The 27,509-nt window shown below is 38.2% G+C and overlaps 1 protein-coding gene across 1 annotated transcript in view; it reads right to left on the reverse strand.

Moving 5' to 3' along the window:
- Positions 1-600: 600 nt before the first annotated feature.
- Positions 601-27,509, reverse strand: part of SHISA9 (shisa family member 9) — a 183,399-nt gene continuing 156,490 nt past the window's right edge. The window contains exons 3-4 of the mRNA XM_068423748.1: positions 20,588-20,743; positions 601-971 (exon numbers count right to left, since the gene is read on the reverse strand). Coding sequence (XP_068279849.1) covers positions 601-971; positions 20,588-20,743 — 527 coding nt within the window. The remainder of the gene's footprint in view (positions 972-20,587; positions 20,744-27,509) is intronic.

Genomic DNA, 27,509 nt, shown 5'->3' on the forward strand with positions numbered 1-27,509 from the left:
CAGTCTTCATAAATTCCTTGTGAAGGAGTCTTTTTCCCTTATTGTACATATATTTTTTGCGCTTTCTATAGGATGGTGGAAAGTACAATAATAGATGTTAGGGGTTGTACCAAGATGCTTGCTCTTGGCTTTTCATAGGTCTCGTGATTATTAATAGGTTTTATACAAAATTCCTCTCTGAAATAATATATTACAGTATATTGTTCTCCCTTTCTTCCTCTGTCTCAAGGCAGGAACATCGTGTAAATGTTTAAGCAGACATAAAGTTTCTCTAGATTGTGCTACTTCTCATCATGGATTTTAGTTTCAAGTAAAAAAATTTAGTCACAAGGGTTCGTGTTCCATTGTGAAATACAAATGGAGTTTATAATTCAACCTTCAGTGTGTATTGCTGAACGGTATTAACCCACTCTTCGGCCTACGGTTGGCTGAATACCAAGAGTGTCCAGGTGGAAGTTCCTTCCTTCTGTTTCCTTTTTTTTTTAATTTTATATTTTTAAATTTATTTTTTGCCTTTCAGATGAGTGTTTGTGTTATGTGTGTCTTTGTGTGTGGTTTTTAAAGGATTTCATTTAAAAAAAAAAAAAAAAGAAAACAAACTCAAACAGTTACTTCTGTCTTGCTGTTAGTTATGAAGTATGGCTGCGGGCCCAAATAATGCTGGCTCCGGGTTGTCAGTGGGTCGCTTAACGTTGGGTCTGCCATACCATGCTTCCCCTTGTTTGTGTACGCTTGCCGTCTAAGAGACTGGTCGTTGGGATCCCAGGTCTTGTAGTGGGAATTGTAACCTAATGGGTGTGTGTGGATCTTCGCAATTTTGGATTTCTGCCCGTTCTGTTTGGTTAGGCCACTGTCGATCGTGTAAGCTCTGTCTTCGTCTAGGCGCACTGGATGGAGTGGCAGGCTCCCCTTGGCAGCCAGTTCTGCAAGATGTCGGCGTTTGGTGTAGAAGTCATCGTTGACTTTGTCAGCTAGTTTGATTTAAAAGGGGGAGGGGACAAAAAAATCAGTTGGACACAAGAAATATGTTACACAGTTTACAGTAGGTCATGCACAGTTACATCTGTGGACCAGATGCAGTTACAAGTACATCAGTAGAAGAAATCCATGCTACCTCCCACCCGTTATTTTCTCTCTGTAGTATATTTTTTGATGCCATTTTGCGGCTTTTCATATATGTTGACAAAAATCTGTTACCCTTTAACAAAAGACTGTCCCTGCCCCAGATCACCCAGGTTTTGCTGATATTTGCCTTATGGGGACAGGTCCTGTGAATCTTACCGCTGCTCATCTCGCACAGCACAGGAAGCTTAGGAAGTGTTTAGAAGTATACAGACTGTCTTGCAAATATTGGGGCACCTTGGGATGCCCTGTTGTATGAGAACACCTCCCTTTAAATGCGAATGTTTAACCAAGCCAGTTGTAAGGTGTAGTGGTGTATGAGGTGGACCTTCTTTCTGTTGAATAATGCCTCAGGGCAAAATGAAGAATGGAATCTGTTCCTCTAAATTGTTGGAAGTTCACCAATGCTTTATGGGGCTGAAAATACTTTGGGTTGCTGAAGGTTAGGTATTTACCCTGTGATTTTACAGACAATGAAAATCCTAAATTCCAGATTCTGACATCGTTTTCTGGGGCCAGTGCCACTAAGAAATACAGCAACAGCCCTGCCAACAAATACTGCATTGCAGTTCTCAAATTAGGATTTTGCCCTCTGTGCTCTCCTGGACAAGTGTCTTCCTGTGCATGCTTTTACTCAAGTTTGATTGTTGTTATTGCTGGCCTCGCTTAGAAGTATAAACCATGCTCGGGAAACTAAAGGCATTCTGCAGCGGTCCAGCAACTCATTTAAAATTTGAGACTGGGTATCAGGGGTTTAAGGTGAGCTTAACTGAATTTCATTTTTTAAGATCTTGCCTTTTACATAAAGAGGATTTATTTACCCCCTTCAAAAATCTAGATTTTGATTTAAGATAGTGCTAAATATGTAGATCAACTGACACAGTGCTGTGTTAATCAGCAGTGGTGTGCATTGAATATATGGTTGTGCCAGCCTGGATTTGACTTTTGTTGTACCCTGGCTAGATCCGTCCATTCTCCTTGAAGCTATGCCATGTAAGGCTTCTCTGCAGAAGTCTTGTACATGTAGCTGTCTGTACAGCTCAGCTCCTCTTGCCTTCATGATGAGTAGGTTTTTAATCCCCTGTACTGTTTTTGTTTTCCCTCTTTTTCTCTCCCCCCAGTATTGCTAGGAGGCTTCTGTTGCACTCGGAATTTTCTCTTTCTAGTTTTGAACTGGATCTTTATGCAAGGTGGTGAAATTCCCATGAGCACCACATTAATCTTCAAGATCAGGCTTCAGTTCTGCATTGCCCTTGTCCTGGCCCCTCAACAGTGAGGAATATTACCAAAAGCAGTTGCTGTTTATTGCCTCATGACATTTATTGTATAATGACTGTGCGACTGGACTTTGCTCTTAGATCCTTAATTTTGTCATTAAAGAGGTATTTCCTCTTTGATGAACTGAAATTGTTCGTCTGTGCTGTAAAATTAGGCTTTGTATGTTTTACCCGTCTCCATCTGTCCCTTTTTTTTTTAATCAATGAGTGAATGCTTTTCTATAGCATACAGGTGTCTTCTGTTTTAAACAAATCACAGAATGTAGATAATGGCCTATTCTAATTTCAGTACAGGATGTGCAGTTGCAGTTGCTGATAGACCTGTAATGTGTTACAGAGAACCTGCTAAGTTCCACTTTGATTTTGGGGCAGTGTTTCATTTAGAGATCTGTCATCTGAATAATCAAGAAGTTGTACCTATTTCTCCTTGGAAGAGGTTTTTGCAGTTCTAAATGTGGCTTGTCCTTTTAATTTGTTAATAATCACTGAATGCCACAAAACAGTATTGTATACAAGTTGAATAAAAACAGGAGGGAAATGCAGTCTATATTGCTAATTTCTCATATTGTTATCAATAATTGAGAGAAACAATTGCAGAAAAGGCATTGTAAATATCCACACAAGTATTTATTTGTATGACTTTTTACATCAAAGGCACTGCAAGTCAGCAGGTTAGGGGACCAAGCTGCTATATCTTATGACTTAGACATAGTCTTATATATATATTATGTAATTTAAATTCAGCATAGTTAATTATGTCCAGCTCCTAATATAGATAAATTTGTCTGCCTGTTTCACATTTAAATTGGTTTAATTTGCATAGAAAAATTAAAATCTAAGCTAATCGCCTGTAAGGATAGAGTAAAATTGTAAGTTTGTACTTCTAATTTGATCTTAGTTAACCTGCAGCAAGTTGTCTTACATAACCAAGATCTTTGATGATCAATTACAAGGTAAATAATAATTTCTGTTTAGAAAAATAACAGTGGTGATGCAGTTATGTAAATAATGACCAAAAATTGCAGACATTTGCATTACCTGATTTTTCATGGCATTTTCCTCTTTTGTATGGCTAAGTGAAGAAGGCCACAACAAGCTCAAGCCTCTTCCTTAGTTTCTTTTTACTTTTTCTTGCTCACACCTTTTCCCACTGCCAGCAATGGTCCTGGATCTCTGAATTTTGTCAGACATCAGGAATGTTGTACTCAGATCTCCAAACACATCAAGATTGATGTCCTCACCGAAGAGTAAATTGTATTACTGTTGCATATAAACAACACTCCCACTGTAACAACTAAGTGAGGAAGAAATCGGCCTCACAAGGACTGTGCCGATGACACATCTGTGAGATTGATTTTGCTCTTGTTTATGCCATGTTATATGTAAAATTTTCAACTCTTTTGTTTCTTATGGAAGATCATACAGTAAGTGAAATGACTAATTCTGTAAATATGGATACATTAAAGTTTCTTTAACTAATTTAGTCCATAGTCCTTTTCTAGGAACTTCTCAACTGTTGTCTGGAAACTGGGCTTGAAGAGAACAAACCAGGCTTTGATCCGTAAATCCTCATCCGCAAAGTCAACCAGAAAGCTGGCAAACATATGATGAGTGGCTGACTGTGCGAGTTTTGTGTGGCAGTGACAGTGTGGGAGAGCTGCTGTTTGTATTTGTCCTGATCAAACAATGGTTTGCAGGGTTTTGCCTGAGCATTTCTTATGTATGCCTAGGAGTTAAATGTTAACAGTGAAAGCCAGCCTCTTTATCTAATGTTTTAACCTCTTTAAAACAGTCATCTTTCAGCATGCATGCTCAGGCTTAACACATGGGCACATGTACCAGAATTGGGTGGGGGAAAATGCCATTGTAGCAAATTTGTAGCAAAAAAAGCATTGAATAACCAAATTGTTCAGTTGTTCAAAAGGGATTTTGGCAAGTCTTGAAGCTGTCCTCATTCTTGCATACTGACTGGATTATAGGTTTTATAATACCAGTGTGCTATGCCCCAGTGTGAGTGACCTGAGGCTAGTATAGTAAAGAAACAGGGTTTTTTTTACTTCTGATTTTCAAAGCAGAAAAGATTCAGAAAGGTAATGTGAGCACGGTTTTGTAACAAATATTTTATCAAGAAAAGCATATTTTTAGTATCCTGATGCTAGTTACTTTAAAAATCAACTGTGAATCTCAGGAAGTTAATTTTTCTTCTTAACCAGCCCCTATAAATATTTTGTGGACTTTAAACACGTAAAGAGACATTTTGGACTTACAGGGTGGATTTATTATGTGATCTCAGGTACATGACTCAACTTTCCTCTGCCTTGGTTTCGCCAGCTGTAAAATGAGCTGTTAGCACATTGGAGGAGGTAGTTAAGTGTTATGAAGATTAATTGCTATTTGTAGAGTACACTGAGTTTTCAGATGAAAGGTGCTACAGAAGTGCCTTTTGCATTGGCTTCTGTATATAAACCAGTTAAATAGGATTTAAAGATATCACTGTCATGTTTGCAAAAGGAGTAAAGAATTAGAATTGCAAAATTGCCAAATAACAATAGTAAAAGAAGGGCTTTAATTCTGAGTGTTATTCCTTGTGTTCCCTCCCTCCAGTCTTGGATAATTATACAAATGTTCTCAGTTTCAATATTTTTGTAATGTTTTTACTCCTTTAAGGTAATGCACCCACAAACTTAGTTACTGTTGTAGCTATTCTTCTGGAAAAAATGTTGAAATATATTTTTTTTCCAACTTAAAGCATGTGCCTGGGAGGGGGTAGAACTTGGGCTTTTGTTCCTGCTGTGCATGAAATGAATAACTGAAAAAATATAGAAACAGTGTAAGGATCAAAAGCAGGACTTCTCCCTCCCAGCTGAGTGCCTTAACTGTTAAGCTGAAGAGATGCTTTCTCTTCCTTTGTCTTTCTAGACTAATAAATCTTGAATTTTCTTCTGTTCCACAGCACAAGTTCATCTGAATGTGAATCTGGGTGGGGACCATCCTAGCAGAAGCTGGGATGCACCTTGCTGGGTAGGGAATGTAGATTTAAATCTCACTGAGTTGGAGCAGTTGTACAACCATGAGCCTACCACCTAAAAGGTGAATCACTCCATTCCTTACTCTTACCTGAATTCAATGATGCCTTAAAGCGGCCACAACTGCCTGTTTTATTTTGATCTTGTCTTTGCCAGTATTGGTGTCAAATGTCTCAGATTGGGACATTTGCCCAATTGGGACTTGCCTTATTCCTTGAATTTTGATTTTGAAAGGAGATGGCTACCGAGCTGCTTGGGATAGCAAGGTCATGGGAATGCCTAGGAAAATGTCACTGAGTTTAGGCTCACTTAGATGAGGTGGCTGGAAAGGGCCTTTTGATGGTATGTTTTGATTCAATTTTCACCATTCTGCCTAAATCTGTCACTAACAGAGGCAAACTTTGTTCTTCTGCTGATTGATGACTGGCCGTGACCAAACTTGGAAGTTTCACATTTCTTCATAATCCACAGTTACATAACAAAAGCATGTAAACCAGTGAGTCACTTACGGACTAAATACCAGGGATGAAAACATGTTTTCTTTAAAGGCAGTGGCAAAAAATCCTTGTGGCTGTAATAGGGCCAGGATTTCAGTGCACTTATTTGAGTGTGTGTTATCTGTGCTGAGAGGTGACCCTAAAGCTATGTAATATTGTTCTGCTCCCTAAGTTAAGTAGTTTTCAAGAAGGCTGTGTAACCACTTTTGGCATAGAGAGTTGTGTGAACATGCATTAGCGTTGTGTAATGCTTTCTTTTTCTTGTAAAATATTGCAGTTACAAGCATTTTTGTGTAGAAAGTACAGCTAAATAAGGAGATCTTGGGTAATTCTGAAGCAGGTTTTTTTTTTTTCCCCTCTCTCTTCCTCATTGACAATCCTCTTATCTTTGTGGGTCCATAAAATGGCTCTGAATTCTTACACCACTTCTTACAGCTATGAGAGAAGTGTAGAAACCTGAAAGACAATTATGTCCTACAGCTTTTCTGAAAGTAGTCACCTAGGAGCAGGAAGAAACCTCTGAAATGAGAGGGGAGAATCTACAAAGGAGTGAGCCATTATAAAAGCCCTAAAGACATTAAAAAAAAAAAAAGCTTCACTGAGAGCTTGCAAGTCACAGTCAGAAGACACAAAAATATATAGGGAACCCTGTTTCTCAGTAGATGTTTCACAGAATTGTTATCTGAACATATTTTAAGAACTATTTTGTGAATCGCAGAGCTTTTTTCTAGCCACAAAGAGACTGTATTTCAAATATAGGTCTAGAGATACAGAAAGCAAGCCAATGGAAAGTGATAGGGGATAGCATAGCAATGAAATGACTACAATGACACACCAGATAGCAGCCAATAGCCACTAACTGCCTATTTGTAGGTATTTTCTATGTAACAGTAAAGCTATCCATATGTAATATTTAACAGTTTTTAACAAGGCTTTGCTTCTACAGCCGTGACTTTGCTGAGATGTTAGTGTAGTTACGTGAAGCTATGGGAACCTTACACTTCTCTCTCTAAGTAATGAAAGTGAAAACTCAAGGAAAGACAAAAGGGTAATGAATTCTGCCTCAAAGACAACACGAGAATTTTGCCCAGGGAAATACTGGGATGCTGCCTTTCGTGGTGCTGTTGTTGATCCTGTCTGAATGTGTGATTGCTTATTAATTTGCTTTTCTAAGCTGATGTCTAAGACAATATATTCAAAGGCTTCCAAGATATAAGCCAACTCTGAGAGTTTTTGCAGGAGTTCCTGAAAATCAAAGAAGTATCATTTCTAGACTAGCGCAAACTTTTTCTTGGATGAAGGGAAAAAACTATCATGGTCTGAGTTCAGGTTATGTGTCCCCAGATATGAATTGGATCCAATAAATTCACTGAAAAGTGTGTTCCATCCAGTAAAGCAAATAACTAAAGACTTGTATTTTGAATGAAGAGGTTCACCAGGCATCATGGAGCATAGAAGAATTTGCTTTGCGTAACATGAAGTCTATTGGAAAACAGAATACAGCTAGATGTTGCAAGTAGACACGATTCTGGTCGTATAATGCCAGCAGTGGGTAGGATGATGTGATAGATCTGTATGTGGCCAAGAGGAAGGAATGTAGCTACTTCATGGTTGGTCACTAGCTGTTCTTGTCTCACTTGTTCTTGTCTCTTGGAGTGGCTGTGTATAAGGTGGAGCAATTTTAAACTATATTAAATTTTAAGAAAGGGCGAAGGCCATTTAAAATAGTTTTTGGATCCCTCCTTCTCCATTCTTGTATTGCGCTCTGAGAATGCAGAATTCAGCCTGTGGGCTGCAATGCATTGATTTCTGTCCTAAATATTTGCCTTTCTTCCACCAAAAGTTCTAGCACCAGTTTGTCTTTATTTAAGACATTCTGAAAAGGAAGATAATATTTTATGTCTGTGAATTCTTTCTTATTATTTTTATTCCCTATTACTGATAGAGGTAAAGAAAAATACATAATGCATAGAACTACCCATAAATTACTTTCATAGTTTTGGTAGAACCTACTTTTTGTGGCTCTGTGTTATTCCTCTCCTGGCCCCCTTTACCACTTTATCTGTTTACTCATTTCTTATAGTGATCTGGAGAGAGATCAAGCATGAAATAACATATCAACCTTTTCTTCTGCAGACATTGTTTGAAAGGAGCTTGTCCACCTCCAGACATAAGACTGCATTTTGTTTTCTCAGTGAAATAAAATTCCACTTTCACGATATGAGACATGATGAAACATAAATATGTAGACCGAAACATTTCTTCTCTTCTATCGATTACTTTCATGACAGTTTCTGAAAGGCTGAAGAGGCCAGAATATTTCTGGGTTTTGAAAAGCACTAAGAATGGTTTAGACTAGGAATGTAATTAGACTTGGTAAGTAGAGCCTACAGTCCCAGCAATGTTCTCTTTACCCACTACAGGCAGCGAAGGCTGCTGCTTGGCTGGGAACGCTGAGACAGAATTTGATTAACTCCTCAGGCACCAGAAATCATGTGGTACCTCATGTACAGGGTTGCAGTTCCCTGGAACATAAGAGTAGCCACGTTTGTGAGCAGAAGCACACCTCTTCTGACAACGTGCCAAAAAAGCACAGCACTGCAAAGCCTATTTTTTCTTTTTCTTTTTATAAACATTTATTGTGTAAGTTCAGGCAGGTTTCTCTTTGGATATGTAAAACAGCTTTTCCGGTTGGGCTTTGCATACTTGTCTGCATTGATTTACATAGTATTAAATTGCAATATTTATGATTCAATTTTGCAAAGTACTGCAGCGATATCATGATTTGGTTTTGGTTGAAATATTCCAGACACACACACATTCTACCTAATGTAGAGACCAATGACATGCGGAATACTTGTATCTAACCAATGTAAGAAAAACAGAGCTTTTCTGATTTACCAGAATCAATAGGTTCTGTCAACCTGGAGACAAATGGTGGCTACATCATGTTACTGTAAATGTTTTCAGGAGACCTGAAATCTGTTGCATGCAGATAGACAAAGATCACACTACCTTTTTATATCCTCAAGTGATTTAACATTTTAAATTCAAGCATCAAGATGTTAAATTGCTGGTTCAGTATCGTGCAATGAATGATAAACTTGAGAAGGAAATAAGATTGCCAGTTCTATTCTTGAATCAATGGATGAAATTCTAAAAGAAGTCTAAGAGAATTATGTATTCAAATCTCTGACTTTGGAAATGCAGCCAGTGGCTGTCCTGTAGCTGTAAATCTGTTTTTTCATTTTTTTTTTTTCCCTAAAGACCGCTAAGCTCATGTCCTTTCATGGCATCTACAATAGCAAATAAATATGAAAAGTTCTGCTGCGAAATATTTATTTTGTTCTATCTCATTTAGGCATATTTACCAGTTTGAGTTTTACTGGAAACCTTATATATGTTAAGAAAACTTGCCTTTTGACATAGAAACTATCTAAGGAGTCATGCTGTCATGCTTAACTTCTGAATAAAGCATGACTGCAGCATAAACTGATTATAGGAAATGAGGGTTTGGCTTGCTTTCTAAAAATGCTGTCCGAAGCCAAAGAGGTTAACACTTAGGAGATTTCCTTAAAAGGCTTCTTCCATTTCTTCCTTCAGTAATCTTGCTAGCTTTTCACCGGGTAGTTCTTAATGCTTCTCAAGCAAATCAGTTAGGACAAATCTGGTTGTGTCAAAAGTTTGCAGCAACATTTTCATACATCAACAATAATGTGAAATTGTTTGTAACCTTTATGGTCAGTGAGGACCTTCAGTTTGTTTAAGGGCAGGGCTTTCTAACTGTTCCAGGAGCACTACTTCACTGTATTTCTGCAGAAAAATTGTGCAGTCCTGTGCAATAACAGACCCTGCTACTGCAGTCAGAGTAATTCAGGCAGTCCGCATACAGCACTGTGCCTTGTTCCTGGGAGCAGACCGCAGACCGGGTGGACTGTCCTGGCAGGCTGCACACTGAGTAGTATGTGGGTCACACTGGAAAAAATTTCACAGTATTCTGCAATGTGATTCAGCATCTAAAAATGTGTGCTTGTTTTTCCTTAAGGTGTCAATTTATCTTATTTAACGTTGACTGAAAAAGCTGTTATATTCCTGACCGCATTTATTTGTAATAACTGTTCTTAGCATGAACCTAATTTCATTTTTTTCACGCATCACTGTTGGCATTCTTCTGCGTGCTGAATTTCATTTTCAGTTTTAATACTTTTTATTTTAGATATTTTTGTTTCTTAGTGTACTGCTGGTTATAACTCTTAAACATATGTCTGAATCAGCTACAAATACTCCTAGTTGTGATGATATAGAAAGCTGCATGAGAACACAAAAGGCCCAGTTCAGGTCTCTGAATACATAATTAAGACATGGTTTCAGTGCTGAAATAAACCTGCGTTTTTCTGTCTTTCAGCTGGCGTCATACTAGATTTACACCATTATTTCTGAATACGGGGTGAGGCCTGAAGGCTTTTTGAATTGTACTGGTTAAATGAAAATAGTCCCAGTGATGTAATAACTATTTTTTGCAGCAGTTATTTTTATTTGGTCTGTTTCTTAACTGCTATAATTCTAAAGAATTTTTAGCAATCATTCTGGATTGAAATTAATTTTTTTTTCCCAAAATTAGCTGTGGCATAAGTTGTTTCTATTAGAAAGTTATCTTTTTCTATTCTTTTTGCCAGAAGGAATCCTTTTCAAGAGAAAATTATTGTTCAAGTGAAAAAAAAATTTGCAGTAATTCCATAGTGGTGCTTGTACACATCAGTTCTGTTTTTTTCTTCTTTCCTTCTCTTTCGGTCTCCATCCTATTAAACTGCATGGCATTTGTGTTATTAAAGTCTTGTGCATAATTGTCAGAGGTTTCCAAAACAGAGATGTGTGTCAAACTGAAAAGAAATAGTGTTTCCTGGCAATTGCCAAACTTGCACTGTCAGAAGAAAATCCGTTTCATAAGGTTTTCATACAGATTGGGCAAACCAAAAGGCAAAGCAGAACTAATGCCAGCTCTGAACAGAACCCTCTGAGTAGCCTTCACAGAAAGCAAAAGCATTTGTGACTGACAGACAGTCAAGGAAGAAAGAGTAATGAGGCTCGCTTCAATGAATATTTAATAATGCGCACACACACAAGACTTCTGCCATATCGGAGTGTTCAGCTCCCACGTCTACCTTTTTTTCCAGGAATTGTAATCATAATCATCACTCGTGAAAATGAGAACCCACAGCACGGAGCTGCAGATCTTCCTCCCCTCACTGTGGCAGTTCCCTTGCAAGGGAAGGTGAACATTTCGCAGGAGCACCTTCCATAGACTAGAAAGCTTTGCAGACTTTCCCACTATAAAAATTGCCTGTTGTACTTAATATTATCATTAGGATGGGACACACTGATTTTTTTGTGGTGATTTTTTTTTTATGCTGTAGTATCATAGCTACTACATATCAGATTATTTTTTTTTCAGCTTCTTTTTTCCTCTTATCCTTCTTCAAATAAGCTGTCAGGGGAACAACTTTTGCAAAAATTAACTGTGTGCATTACAAACCATGTTATTGCTCTTCCTCCCTCCGTGCCTCAAGCCCTTTGTTATTATAGTATGGATGTGTAGGAGTAAAGCAATGATCTCTGTGGCTTTTATCTGTGTAATTTCTCTTTTAAACACATTTACTGTCTTTAGAACATCCTTTGCAGAAACAAAATAGCAGACAGATAACTGCTGCTATTTATATTATATTGTTAATAAGGGATTCATTCCTATCAGTTGTCTTACTAGTTGTCATTGGTATTCATGGGTAATTCTGAAGAACATCACACTACTGCTGATGACATATATCCATGTACAAAGCTGAAGAGTATTAAAGCTTCTCTGCTTTTAGTTTTTGAATTTGGTTAGAACCAAAGAAAGTATTATTTGTTTACTTAAGTACCCTTGACTTGCAACAAAGTAATCCTCATAACTGCTTAAAATTACCAAGCCTAACCTGAATGCATGTTCAGGTCGCAAACATTGTAAATGCAACAGACTTGAATTAAATAGTTTAAAGCTCTGTTGTCTGCATGGAGGCAGATTCTGGTGTACTTGAAGAAATAATACTTTCATACAAAAATAACCCCAATGTGAATCAGTAGAATTATGAGAGATAAAGTATGAGTATAGGAATTGACGTTTCTCACAGAGTTTGCTTCCCAACCCCCAAATTCCTAAATTCACTCCTGAATTAAGCATATTGATTGTAGAGGGATTTCAGGATTGTGCTCTCTGGCTTCATTCCATTATTCTTGTTCTCTTTGGTTAGTTCTTGGGAAAATTTAAATCAAAGCCCTTCCTTAAAATCTGCTTTTCATTTTCACCTTTTGAGTTTTAAAAATAAAAAATCCTGGATCAATCATTATAACCTGATTTATGTTTGAATATTGTCATGATGAAAGACTACTTAATAAGTAAAAGTGGTCCCTGAAAGCCTCTACTTAGAGAAACTTTTAATTTAATTCAAAAAAATTCCCTTCAAGACTTTTCCCTGGAATTCATCCAAAGTTGACATTTTGAAATCATTTAGAGCTTCACTTCCATGTGCTGAGTTTAGAACACTTTCTAAGCACTGCAGGTATTTAAAAATGATGATGAACTCAAGACAGATTCTCAAAATCTCTGTTAATTTTTTGAAAAGCATCTAGGGAGGGCTTCAGATCATGAGTGAAGTCATGAGTTTTGATAATTTGGCACCTCTGAGAACAAATTGCAGGATATCACATTGAGCACCTGTATGAAACTCTTATTGCAAAAATATTGCCGTAAATTACCTGCACAGCTAATAGTCTGAGAGGGAAAAATTAGTGGAGTTTGTTCAAAACAACCAATGCAATTGATGTGCAGGCTCCACAGTTGGAACTGTAAAAGTCACACTTCAGATTAAATCTGGACTTTAGCTGGGATGCTACAGTGTTGCTATTTATCTGCAAGTATCCACAATTGTTTTCATACCTTTATCATCAACCTTTACTCTTAAATAATCAATAAAAAGTTTGCATTGCAGAATGAGAAGTATGTTTATATGTAGATATATGTTTATAGTGCAAAAAAAAGAAATAGAGAAGGATGTTTAAGAAGGATTGCAAGTGAAAATGCTTAACATTTTTAGACTTTGTCTTCCCGTGAGCTGAGCTTTGTTTTTTATTGGTTCACTTTTATTTAGTAGTATAGCCTAAGCGTAAAGTTTCACTCTACTCATGTCTTCACATGACTTAATGTATCAAAAATCTTGTGCATAATTCATTAACATATCATAGAAATAGGTTTGAATAACCCATGCTTGATTTAGATTTACTAGTTTCCTTCCTGTGGCCATCACTGATCTTAATAGATGGAAATAAAGCTGGCTATTGTAAGCTTGTTACCTCTGAAGACTGCAGTCTTCAAAGACAAAAGACAAGCAAAAGGCAGTGAAACAAACCTGACAGAGTAGCATTCTGTAGCGGTCATCTGGACTCATGTTACCACTATTTTAGGTGTGCCTGTTGTGTGTTATAAAAAGGAGAAAATGACTTTTTGTTTCATCTTGATTCGTTACCACATAATAAGGATTTTAAAAATCAACTAGTTTCCAGAGAACCAACCTAATTTTTAGTGGAAGTGTTTGAGTTCTCTATGATGTATAACTACAAATGGGTTGTGGAGTGGCATTTATAATCTGAACTTTTATTACTTTATTGGTGACTGTTTCATTTTCACTGTTTTAAAATACATGCTGGTAACAAGAAAAAAATGGCTGTTTCTCCATTGTAGGGAATCCTGTGTGGGGAACATGGGTGGCAAGAATATCAGTTTCAAGAACAAGAATTAAGGATGCATAAATTTAAATTTGCTATTTTGGCATGAAAAATAGGTTAAGAATTTAATAGATCCTTATAAACATTCTTCATCCACCATAAAACCAGATAGTGGACCAAATTCAGACAAAACAAATACACTAGGTGTGAATCCAACCCAGAAAACTAAAAATCCTGAGATAAACCTAAACTAAATGGACCTGAAGGTCAGATTTCCTTTCTTTCACAAGTTCAAAGTGTTGCTAAAGTCTTAAAAATGAGACAACGTAGATGGAAATGTTTAAGAACATCTTATTTTGGTGTTAAAACTGCTTCTTGTAAAAGGTCTATTTGCAGTTTCCTCCCAGCAGCCTAGATGCCGCTTCTGCCGAGACCAGCGTATCCCCAAAGAGTTACCTTTTCACAGCTCCGTTTGTTTGCTAAAGGATGGCATGGGCAATGACTGCTTGGACGTCTGATTTCTTACAGCAGAATTCCCCAGCCACGGAAAGAATATCACCCTCTAGATTTTATAGCAAAATGTTGTTTCTTTAAAAGGCTGTAAAAGAATGTCAGTGATGCAGCCGATCTTGCTCAAGATAGTGAGGGTTTTCACAAACAACGTATTTATAATTAAAATATGGCTACCTCACTGGAAGAAGAAATGAGTGTGCTGGGTGATAAAATAGGAAAGTATTTTGAGCAAGACTCCCCGCATTTTTTATTTGTCTTTGACAGAGTGTCTGCAGGTATCAGAAGCAAATTTGGTAAATAACAGAGAAAATAATTAAATGATTTAGTGGAAGCAAGAAAAGGTCTTGAAAGTCTGCACACGCTGGGCAGGGTGTGAAGTTTGGGGGGTCTCAGCAGAAGACATAGGTGGAACAAGTGACACTGGCACTTCATCTACTTGGGAAACGGGAAGGCTGAGGGAACTGTGCTAGCAGGGGGGTTGGTAATGTGAGGCTTGCTACTGAGTGCTTCTTGGCTTTTCTCCTGTGCCTGAAGGAGGAGCAAGGATTAAAGTATAAAAGATTTCCTTAACAAATGAACACTCAAAAGCTTCAAATTCTCCAGCCATACTGGGCTAAGTAAATAATAATAATAATAATAATAAAAAAAGATACCAAGCTTTTATATCATACTTCCTTGAGACAGATCTGTAGTTCCAGTGTTGAATCAGGCAGATTGCCTAGTCTAGCATTATCCATGACACTGAACATACTTCTAGATATATGAAATCATTAACTGGATATGACAAATGATGCATTAATCTGTACTTCCGTGTCTGTTTTCGTGGTGTTAAATCCAAGGAGCTACTCCCATGTCCCAGATTTTTTTAATCCATTTTTGTGCAACTGCTTATGAAAATAGTAGCTGAAAATTTCTTTACTCTCTGAAATGAAAGCACAATTTCTTTTTAAGCCTTCCAAAGAAACATGAATATTTACCTGTCAGTGTAACACTGTGGTTGGTATGGGAAAGTGAAGTAACACGAACATATTGTGTCCAATAACTCTGTAGTTCTACTTTTTCTAAAAGTTGACTGTATCAACCCCTGTGAATGCATGGGTAGGCCTTTTTCCCTGTTATGATTTTCCATTTTTCCAATTAGAGTATTTCTTTCCAGCCCTCCCTGCCTTTGTACAGAGGCCCCTGAGGCAGAGCACAATGAACTATAGGGAACGGTACAGAATATCATCTTCTGGTGAGGCAGGTATTGGATTCTTAGGGGGCAGTTGTGAAGTCACTTCTGTTCTCATAATGCAGATCTTATGAGTTACAATCATTTCTATGGAAATTGAAGACCTGAAGTTTAAGAAAAGACACCACCAAATTTCACATCAGACAAGAGGATGGTTCAAAGATAACACCTTAGAGTTAACCTTGTGGTGATCTTCCCCTTTGGATCCTTCTGTGTGTGTAGATGTAAAGGACAAACAAACTGGACAGTGTTCTCACATGCTTCACCTTTTTGAGGGAGATGTTGCCTTGTGCATTGGCACACTTGTGGCCACAATATTTTCTACATAGTAACAGTGACCTAAACAGGAGATATTTATTCTTTGAGTGTCGTATTTGCAGAATCTCACTTCGGAGTTTTGCAGTTGCAAGCAGAGCTGGAGCACTGTCTGACGTTTCCTTTGGGATCAAAGAACTGTGAAGCTTCAAGAAATGCTGGGAGCTGTAGACTCAGAGATGTGATGGTGAGTCTGCTGCCAATTATATCCTTCTTCTAGCTTCACTGTATCCAATCAATTAGATCTGATTTCATCCCGCAGGAGACTACAACTCCCGGTGTTACTGAAGGCTTTCTGTGTCTGAGTTTCAGGGAGGAATTCTGTCCACTGTATTTTTTTTTTTTTTTTAGGCAAAAATTTTAACTGGCTGAGTTGTCTTGTCTTAAGTCATGCCCAGTCAGTTCCTCAAAGGTTTGTATGTGTGTGTATGAGAGGGGAAGAATAAAGTTTATAAAAGAAATATAAAATCATGTTAAACTGTAGAAATACTTGTATTCTCAGTTTTCACATGTATGTCTGTGCATCTTTCCAGCAGCTGAGTGATCTTTCTCCCAGTCCTGCAGGGCTTTAGAAAGTTGGGTTTGGGGTATTTTTTAATTTTTTGCAAGAAGTTCTAAAGAAAGTTAGTCACTTTGCACTCCCTGAAACTCGGGAAAGAAAATTAACTGTTACTGAGCCAGGCTCACAGAACAATGTGAGTGACTGAATAAATGTAACTAATATCTCAGGATAGTGAGGTCGATTTGAGCTCTGGGAAACTCTTATTAAGCAACAGGATGGACTCCAACTCTTACAGCTTAGCAGAGTGGAATTTGAAGTTGGATTGTTCATGCTTTCTGAATGAGCATCCAAATGATATGTATAAAAATTTTTGATGAGCTACCTTTGTATGTCCTGGGACTTGAATTTCATTAAGGTGTTCAGATACAAGATCTTCATCCACTTGTAGCTTTAGGCATGTCGGGATTGCTTAAATGAGCAATAACCATTTAAGCATGTGTTGAAAACACGGTTGATGAACTGCAAATAAGAATAATTTATGCAGAAAAACCTCTTTCTGCACTTTTCACATAAATAATCAAATACTGTAAAAGCACCAAAGGAAACCAGGATCATGTTGTCTCAAGTGACCAAAAAATTGAAATATCTAAACACTGGGTGTTTTATTGCCACACAACACTCAGTGACCACTCTTGGTGGGCTTGGTCTTAGAGCTTGCTAACCCTTTTCCCTCAGATACAGTCTCTGACATTCCTTGGTCGGACAGATTTAGCACTGTTGAAAAAAGATACTGGCTCAAAAATGGACAAATAACAGATGAACAGAGTGCACCTGTCAGTCAGGCTAGAGATTCTAGGAGGTGGATTGCTTATCTATTCTTTCAGGAAGTGTGTGTTGCTCTGTCTTGTTTACAAGGGGTCCTCTACCTTCTGCTGATTATTCCCTGGTGGTGTATGTATTAAGGTAGAAGAGTAAAATTCTGGTGCAGAAAGGAAAAGAGTAAGTAAATCTTAACTCGCTATTACCTTGTTGTACTCTAAGCACTCATCTGAGAATGTAAAATAGGCACAGAATGTCCCCGTGTTATTCAGAGACGTAAATGCCAGCAGGCAATAAGAGGAAAAGATGAATTTGGTCAGTAGCCGCTGGCCAGTACTTAAGGAATTCTGGAGGCTGCAACAAATAAAGGAACTCCTAACAAGAAATGAGGAAAATATACTCTTCCATAGAGTGCATAAGGGTTTGGCTGTGCAGTTTGGACTGGTTCACATAAAAATATTTTGCTTTTTAAATAAAATACATCACATTGGCCTTTTCAGCTCTCTTCTCCCCTGTCGTCCTGAATCAGACACTCTGCAATGCACACGTTGCATTGCATACATGCATGAACAGTCCAACTTCAAATTGCACTCTGCTAAGCTATGTGATTTGGAGTCTAGGGTGTAGCTTTACAATAGCTTCCTAGGGATCAGCTTGGCCTCCGCACCAAGGTATTGGTCATTCTCATTCAGTAACAAAGTGCAAATTAATAGCAGTGGCATTGTTGTCTCTTGTTTTCCCAAGCACTTCAGTCTTAGGTACTGAATTTAATGCAGGTCCTGAACACAATCCAGAACAGAGATTACTGTGACTTGCTGTTTTTCCATGAACTGAATTTTCACAGCATCCAGTCACCGAGGGATGAGTAGCTCACTTCTAAAATTAGACAGCCAAATTTTTAGGACATCTGTAGTTCAGAAGAAAGCAGCTGTGTGGAAATTAATTTAATACTGCCTCTGGTAAAGCATCACTTTCTCAGTTATCTAAACTTCTTACCACTTATGGCTGCATTATGATGAGTGATATTAATGTACTATAGCTATAGTTGCTACAAAGCAATAGGAATGCTTCTTCCTCCAGCCCCCATTAAAGAAGAGAATTAAGCACAGTGGACTACACCCGAACAACGGGATCATGCAGCGTAAGAGGCACTTAAATGAAATATGGTTTACCTCAAATGCATTGAGAAATATAGAACACATCCCTTATTAAATTTCTGTTGTGGCAAATGAATCCACCCTCAAGCCACTATCAATGAATGCAAAGGGAAATGGACTACCCACACTCATTAACCTGCTATGGGGATCAGTAAATGCGACTCTGAACGTTAGCATATGAAAAATGCCGTTGCTCTGTGACATGAATAGCAGGTCACGGTGAACTCAGTCTATGTCTGTTTGTTCAAAAGATGATGTCAGGTTAAATTTATATTGGTGGGCCTGATGTAGGCCGGTTGCTATTTCCTCTCAGAGCTCTCATAGAGCCAATATGAACTCTGCAATGTGTGGTCTGGCTAGCTTGATGTCAGCGTGGTCACAAACCCAGGCCTGGCTGGCATCATGGAAAAAACTGCTTTGTGATCTTGGGATGTATTCAAGAGGTGCCTCGTGGGAGGAATCATGGCCTTGAGAGTCTGAGAGTAGTTAAAAACTGAGCGTATTTAACTGTTGCTCCGTATGTCCAGACAGAAGGTGTGAATGTGTAACAGTTTCAAAATCTCTATTGTTTTCTGCTGAAAAGTTTGGATAACAATGCAGCACTTTTGTACTCTTCTTGTGAAAATTCACCTGAATCTAAAACTTGGCTAATGTGGTCTAAGACCAGTAGATCTACAGGGTAAAAAGAGAAAGGGGATAGGAAGGATAGGGAAAAAGCCCAGGAACATGGTGCAATCCTCCTGGAGGACAATGTCCCTAAAAGTTATGTTTAATTTAGTTTAAGATTCTGAGAGGCATTTTACAACTTCTGGAGCTGAAGTGCACAGTCTTTCAAGGCTGATTTATCTGTATAGTTATAATCTAGGTGCTTTAAGAACTTGTACTCAAGACACCCAAGAAATATCTAAGTTCTAAGGGGTTAGTTAGAAAGGAGGAAAGGAGTTTCTTTTGAGTGTTTCATCTCTCGTTTTATTATGCTTAAGTACCTTTTAGCTTTGATGATTGGCTTGACCTAAATTGACGTCTGAAAAAGAAGCCTGATATCAGTGCATAAATCTGTGATAGTAACCACATCATTACACAGTATTACCTTTTGAAGAAGGAATTGTAAAGCTACTCTGTCTATATTCAAAATTCAGCAGAAAGTTATTAACCCTTGTCTTTATAAACAGATTAAAAAATGCCACTTGTGAGAAACAAAAATGGCAAGCTAAAGCAAAGCTAAACTATTTGGGATGAGACTGTGATGTACGTTTTGTTAGGGGTCTGCTATCCTGAAGTTCAGATAAAGGAATGTCAGCTTGTGATGAAATATTTTTCTGGCATGATGAATACTAGATTCTTAAGTCAGAATGTTCTCAGCTCTTCCGCTGTTTTTCTGAGCCAAATAGCTCCGTCTGGAAATAGGCAGTGTGATACTGCTCTAAATTCATGGGGAAATGATGTTAACATCCATATGTGTAAGCTGAACAAGGGTTAGTGAGAAGCTGCTTATGAATAGACCACACTAGTTCTTAATTTATTATTGTGTAGAAGGGGCCTGAAATGTAAGGTGATAAAGGCTTTCTGTCTTCACATGGTGTGCAGCAGATATTTATAGCCCCTGGAAAGTATTATCAACTTATGCTTCCAATATGAAAATTATGTTGAAATCTTTACCCACTATTGTCCTTTTCCCTCCCCACAATTGTTTCTTTGAGGATGTTCCCCCATTTGCTTAAAATAATAGTGTGTGACATTAGTCAGGCATAGAAAATAGCCACCACTGGGACCTTTATTAGGAGCTTTTATGATGCACTAATTGTTTGAAATCATAAGGCCTCAGAATATTCCTCCAGTGACCTACTAATGCACATCCTGCAGAAAATGTGAAAGCGCTTGTTTCGGAAGCGTACAGCATCTTCTCTTTTAGGAAGTATTTAGCAGGTGTCTAAATTATATGCTTTAAATTTGGAATGTATGTGATGTTTTTCTCTCTCATTTGTGCAGATAGGTGTGGAAAATACATACTGAGAAGCATAGGTAGGCATATTCAGGGCATAAAGAACTAGGGCTGAACACTATGCATACAACATAGATGAAACTTGCTGAAAAATGGTGTACAGTAGGTATGGTGTGGTTTTGTATGCATATATAGACACACATGCATTTGATCACCAATTTTTACATGTGATTTTCTTATCACTAATTGTAGCCCCCCGTTAATTTTTCATAAATTTCCAACTAACATTATATTCTATATGAAATTCTATCATGAAGTAGTCCAGATGAGCAAGACTTTGTTTTTAGTTTTGAAGCAGAATGTCAGCTGACGAACAGCAAATGCAACATACTGATCTAAAGGAGAAGTCATGCATCATGTTGCTTACTTACCGACTGCCTTTAGAGAGGCGTACTTGTTAAGCTCTTTGCCTGGGGGCTGTTGCTCATATGGGTTTGTGATCTGTCCCAGGCTGGGATATGAATGTTGATGTGCCATCTGAGGAAGGAGGGGAGATGTTGGCATGACATTATTCATCTGTGGTGGATCTGTGTTAAAGAAAATCAACAAGCATTAAGAAAAAATAGATCAATCTTAAGGTTTTAACATAATTACCCAGAGCAGATTAGACAGGATATGTCATGAGATTCAATGCAACAAAACACTATTTACTATGAAGTGGGAGTCTGAGTACAGCAAACCTGTACTTCAAACAGTTAATGTCATGATTAAAGGCTGACGAATGATTGTAGCAATACGTGCTAACTTTTGTATAAAAAAGATCTTTGAACTAAAAAATAGGTTTTCAAAACAATTGAACACCAACACAAAGACTGAATTTGCTGTAGCATTAGGATACAAACCAAAACGTGAAGTTTATTCCAAGGTGGCTTGAATACAGGGTGGTAGTATCACTCTGTGCAGTTAAGTAGCCAGACTAATTTAAATTGGCTCAGGCAGGATGCTGCATATATGCAGTTACACTGCTTTTAATACTAGAACCAGCTCAGTTATTTGCACAGCATTATGTTGTGTTCTGTAGACACGCCCCTCAGTGCAGAATGTGCAATTTTGGCTCATGACTATCATTAGGTAATTTCTTCAAAGTTCACACTTTGTCCTTATGTTTTCTCCTTTTCCCTGGCAGTAGGTATCACAGTATCATACCAAGATAACATTTTCTGTAGCACACATACCTAAAAGCAGGAGCTAATTACTGGTTATGTACAGTTTTATACCAGCACTCACCCCACATTCATTCTGTAGTTGATTTGTTCCTTTATAGTAGAGAATACAGCCTGGATACTTTTCTTTCTAAGATATACCATAATGTATTAGTTGTTTTTAATGTTTGATTCCAGCCTCTAAGAAGTTTGGTCAGAATTGTAGGCTGCACTCAATTTGCAAACCTAAATTTAACAGATTTCAACATGCTCAGCATATCTTTTTTGCTGAGTCTTTCTCCAGGCTGTGTATTTTGAGGTATTTGGAGCTGATTGTCAATCCTAGAAACCTTATCATGACTTCTGAAATCACAGATGAGTGCATTTTTCTTCTGCAATGAAACTGTGGTGCTGAATTGGTGACAATACAGTAACTCCCACAGCATCAAGCATAGGCTTATGACCATGTAGAAAGAAAGCTCGGCAGTTAGGGGAAGGAGGCTTATTATGATGGAGTGAGTGGACCCACCCCCCCACCAAGTGCCCACAGGATCTGGCAGGAGCCAAATATCCCTGCAGTTTGCCAGGATTTTAAGGGAATTGAGCCACTTGGCTGTCCACAGCTCATTGATGAAGCTGACTGCATGAGCAGGAGCTCTGAAGCCAGTTAGCAGATTTAGTGCTGGGAGAGAAAAGGAAAGCTAAGGCGTTTTTTTAACTTTCTTCTTCACCATTGCTGGTGCCTGGCGCAGTCTCTGCTGTTCAGACTGAGGCTGCCCCTACTTCTGCAAAGCAGTGTGATCACATCCTCCTGCCACACACATATAACCAGGTCGGGAGGGCACCTGGAGGCAACTCAAAAAAACAGTAGAAGTGCTACCATCTAATAACAGTGTGATTCTTCTTGCTGTTACTGGTTATTAATAGGGAACAAACTGGTTGTGGATAGTAGGTAGAGCTGAATGAGAAATTATTTTCCCATAACAAAAGAGTTTTTCAGTAAGTGTTTTTTTTCTTTTACCAAACAAAAGAAATCTGAAGTTGAACTTTTTTTGCAAATATTGTATCAGATCAGGAGAAACATTTTGTTATGATTTCAAAATTACATATATATATAAAACAAGTTGGCTCACTTTTTAAAAGAGAAATGTTATTTTGGATTGAAAACCAGAAACTTTTCTGCTCCAGAATTCCTCAAAATGTATGGGAACACTTTTTGAATTTTTTTATAGGTTTACCTTGAAAGGGTAAGTTTGTAAGAAAGTCAGCCTTTTCACAGAAACAGTTGTTATTTTAATGAATTACTATTTTCTAATAAATAAAAGCTCTCAGTAAGTTTCTGTTCAGCTATGGTACTGGCATGTCTGATGTAACTAAGTGGAGTGACTCTTCTGTTATAGCAAGAACTCATGAAACCCTATTCCCTTCCCATCCTATCTCTAGAGTACAGCTGAGGAAAGCCTCTTACTCTAATGGCTTGAACCATAAAATACCTGACCACTCTTTCCAAACCATCCATATCTTCCCAATGTCTCTCTTTTCTGGTTGCACCTACAAGTACACTTTTGAGGAGAAATGCTAGCACAGCTGTATTTCGGTAACAGCACAGCTCTAAAGATACCAGCATGGGTGGGACCTTTAATATAAGGAAGGTGTCAGCCTTTTACCACTACATTCACGGATTTTTTTCCTGAGTAGATCTAAATCAGCGCTTCATAGATGCTGCTACTACGAAGTTCCCTTGTGGCAATTCTTGTTATTCAGTCTGTCAAAACATCATGATTTCACTGTGATGAAACTATTGTGAGCACCAGTGTTTCTACGCTCACTGCCAAAGTGACTTGCAGCTGTGGAGACTCGCAAAAACAATGTAAATAAGGTGTGGTTAACCAGGACTGTTTTTCTACATCTGTCTCTTACTTAGACCTATGATTTTTACTCAGTCATCTCTTTAAACATAGTGAGGAGAGTTACCCCAGAAATGTACTGGGGAAAAGTAATTAGGTGTACTTGTTTTTCATCCAGGTGTTCAGTGTCAGATTGTGTTGTTACTAGGTTGTGGGTTACTCATGTTGCTGGGATTTGGTTCTTTGAGTGTTTATGAAGATGTAAAGAAGTACATTTTCCATTTCCAGATCATCTTTCACTTCTTTTTTTTTTTTGTCTTGTTAGAAGCCCAGAACTCTCTTGCATTATGAATTTCAAGCAAATTAATGACAGTCATTCTTTCACTGCTGCACTGACTGCGCAGTGCCCCTCACTCATACCCAGATGCTTACACAAGACTAAGTCATCACGTAGAAGACAGTTCAAATTACTCATTCAGTTGGCCATTTGCACAAAGTAAATTAAGCAAAAGGCCAAACTCTGGCAAAGTGCATTGAACTATATAGAAGAAAGATTCCTATTTATAAAGAGACTCCCATTGGAATGGACTCCTAGGGCCTAAAAGGAAAATCTCAGCTTGATGCATACATCTGTCTAAATCTGAATCATACTAAATTTTAGTCTAACTGGCCATAACTGGCGAATGTTGCATTTGTTTGCAAGCTCACTAAACGGTGTGTGATCTGATTCCTTATCTTTGGGTTTCTAAAAATATGTGAGCAAATGGGATACATTGTTTTCTCCACACATAGTTAATGTAATGATGATGGGTAAATTCACCTATATTTGGATGCTATTTAGGAAATGTTCACAATTGAAGTAACAACAGTGCAATGCAAATTCTGCAGCAGGCAGGGCGATGGGGAGTGTAAGTCTAACCACCGGGGAGAGTCCAGGCTTAGCCGTGAGCAACGAGGAGGTTTTAAACAGGACTTGCCTTGCCTACCCTGGGGCAATCCCCATTTATAACAAAAAAAGCTATTGGCCTCAGCAGTGTTGTCTTATACTTGTCAATACTGCTTCAGTCTCAGCAGTACTGAATAGGGATTCTCTCAGGAAACACAGAAATTTGTCTGCAACTACTTCACAAGATCTCACTGTGAAATTTGAGATTTTGACTTTTTTTACTGAAATTGGAAAAAATAGTAAGTGTTAAATTTTGGGGAGCAAATAATAATCTGTTGGACTCTTCAAAATATTTTGGGGTAAAAGGGATTGGTTTCAACTGGAAGAAAGTTTAACCAGAAAAATCCCTATCAGCTTTATCACTGACTTCTAGTGCCAAGTTAAATCCTTTATACTTATAAACCAGATATTCTGTGATAGGTATTTGCAAATAGCTGGCTTCACTGAATGGGGACAACTTTAACGTGAAAGCTGTGGCTGTGCTGATACATTACTTTTGGCAACCTCACACTGGTCCATTGTCCAGCATGGTATTCCATATAACCAGCTGCACTGTGTCACTGCCAGTTTATGTATTTATTTTTAAAAGACAGAGAATATGAACATCACAAACAGTCAAAAAACTGTTTGTGCTGCAGCTTCTAGCATGAATAGTCAGACCTGATTAGCAGTGGTGATATTGTAAAAAGTTGCAATATTCACAACCTATCTTATTTTGTGCTGAAGCAAGGAAATACAATGCCAGGCTGCTTCCTGACCTCCCAAGACTTTGAGGAGTCATTCTGGACGTAGTGTTAGTAGATTGTTCTCTGTCTTCCTACTACCAGCACAAAAGGAAGAGTTTGAAAAAGCACGCTGGAGTTTACCACATAAAAGCTAGATGTCTGCTGGGCAGAAAATGACACATTCAGGAAAAAATTAAAACAAAAAAGATCTTCAGATGCTGAAGAGTACTTTTGACTGTTATAAGAGGTCTAGATGTAGAAAAGCTTGTGGGAGGCAAACGGAGCAGAAAATAAGAACTGGAAGGAAGCTGCACCAAAACCAGTTTATAGCTAGAGAACGTGGGTTTTACACCCCAGCCACCAACAATGAGCCTTTGGAAATGGCTAAGGCATCGGCTTCTGGTCACAGTCTCAATAGTTGAAGACAACTGATCATTATGTTATCTGTTTATTATCTTGACCTGTATCTCAGCCTGTGCAATTAAAACTTGTATCCAGATGTCGCAGCTAACAGCTTACTGCATTTTTCAAATGAAAATTCTTTTTTTGGAGTGTTTCCACCCCTCCTTGATTGTGAATTTTGGAGTTGCTTTAGTGTGTATCACAGTGACAACAGTAATGTAACTGGTTGCTGTAGTTATGCTGCACTCTATCCGATTAAGATAGTGTCATATCTAATTTATGGACTTCATTCAGAAATCAAGGAATGGGCATCTCAGCAATTATTAAATACAAATAAGAACCCAAAGTGGAAACACCTGGTACAACATGGCCACATGTATGAATGTGGTAAAACAAGGCAAAAGCCCCAAAACTGTTTGGTTTGTTTTCTGCATTGTTTATAGAATATATTGTGCTGTTTACCTAGTTTGATTATTCTTGTCAATAAGCTGCCAGGTTTACGGGAAATACTCAGGGTTAGAGGAAGGGATGCTAGCAGGCTGCTACCAATAACCTTGTTTGCTGTTTGAGAGCCAACAACCTGCCATGAATGTCCCTTAAGGTCAGCCACTATCCTCCTCTTCAGCCATGGGAGAGTGAAATCTGTTCTGTAGAGGGGATCTGGGGATTCGTTCCTTTCCGTAGCATGAAGTCAACAATTCGGTGCTTTAAGACAGGGAAAATGAAAAACTCCATAGGCACAGAACGGAATCTATTAGTAAATGAGCAGTTACAGGCATGAGGAAAAGAACAAAAGAGACCGGCGACGCAGCAACAAAACAGGAGAGGATGGGGGAAGGGCAGGAAAGCAGAATGAGATTTTGCTATAAAAGCCACCTGCAGACACACATACAAAAGAAATGAGAACAAGACAGACAAAAGAAGACTGGGAAGTCAAGGGGGAAAAAAGGGAAAATGCGGAGCAAAATATAATAATGGCTGAGCATTTTCAGATACTCAAGATAAAAAGATATGCCCTGAACTAACCTAAATTGAAAACAACAGCTATGAAAACAGGATAGACCTGAGTGATTAGAGAATAGCAGTATAAAATTGTTCCCCTCCCATCCATAACTGCACTGCCACCAACATGCATGTTTGCCTCTTTGTTCTTGAGTGTATTATACTTAATCAGAAGACTAACTCATCCAACATTGTAAATCCATGCTCACATTCCTACAAGCTTCATCAACAGAAATTGCAGGTGCCTATTTCTGAAAAAATCCCAGATGTGATAAAACCTGTGGGATTTTAACAACTTGATTATGCCTGTAAGCTAATTCCTGTCAGATCAGGTCCTTCCTGGGTAATAAGACTGTTCTCTGTTCATGGGACTGAGACTCTGTTGGGGTGAAACTCAAATCCTTGGCCTATATACTTGCTCTTGCCTCTCTGTAGGTCGTGCGACTGCAGTTGAACTGACCCTCCATGAGGTTTTGTGTGTGTGTGCATTTTCCTACACCTATACAACTTGAAGTTTTTTCTCTCTTTGTAGGTATTGTATTGCCATTGTTGTTGTCTTTTTATTTACATTCTTTGACCCTTCCTTCAGATTTGCATTAAAAGTTGTGGTTTTAAAGGATATTCTTATTCACATCCAGAGCATCATTGCATGCAGGACCATACAGGGCATGTTCTGCAACAGCTGGTACATCAAAATCAGGCTGCACACCCATTAGATAATGCACTGTTTGTGCACGTATAGACATAAATGTAATATGTGTGGTCCACCCAGTTTAGTAGCCACTCTCTGTCCAGTACTAGATGTGTGACAGGAGGGTGCAAGAGCCCCAATGGTATTTATATGCATAATTGTCTCTGAAAGGTGTGTGCTTATCCCTTACTTTAAGGGTTATGCCCAAAAACAGCATTGCAAGTTACGCCCCAACTGTGCTCGCAATCCAGCTTCTGTACCATTCATTATTTTATATGCTTTTTTTTTACACTTTTCAAATATTTGTCTCTTTTCTGAAGTAAATAATTTCACTCCTTTCAATCTTTCTTCATCTGGCCATCTTTCCAAGCTTTAATCATTACTGCTGCCATTTCTTAACACTTGTAGCCTTGCAGTGCAGCTTCTGAGATGACGTTCTACCCTCAGCAACACGTGGAGTTGTGTTATCCTGTATATAATGGTATCGTAAGTCATCCTTATAAGTCTCTGTCCCTTATGATATGCAGACATTTTTATT

The sequence above is a fragment of the Nyctibius grandis genome, chromosome Z (assembly GCF_013368605.1).
Source record: "Nyctibius grandis isolate bNycGra1 chromosome Z, bNycGra1.pri, whole genome shotgun sequence".
In the NCBI taxonomy this organism is placed as follows: domain Eukaryota; kingdom Metazoa; phylum Chordata; class Aves; order Nyctibiiformes; family Nyctibiidae; genus Nyctibius; species Nyctibius grandis.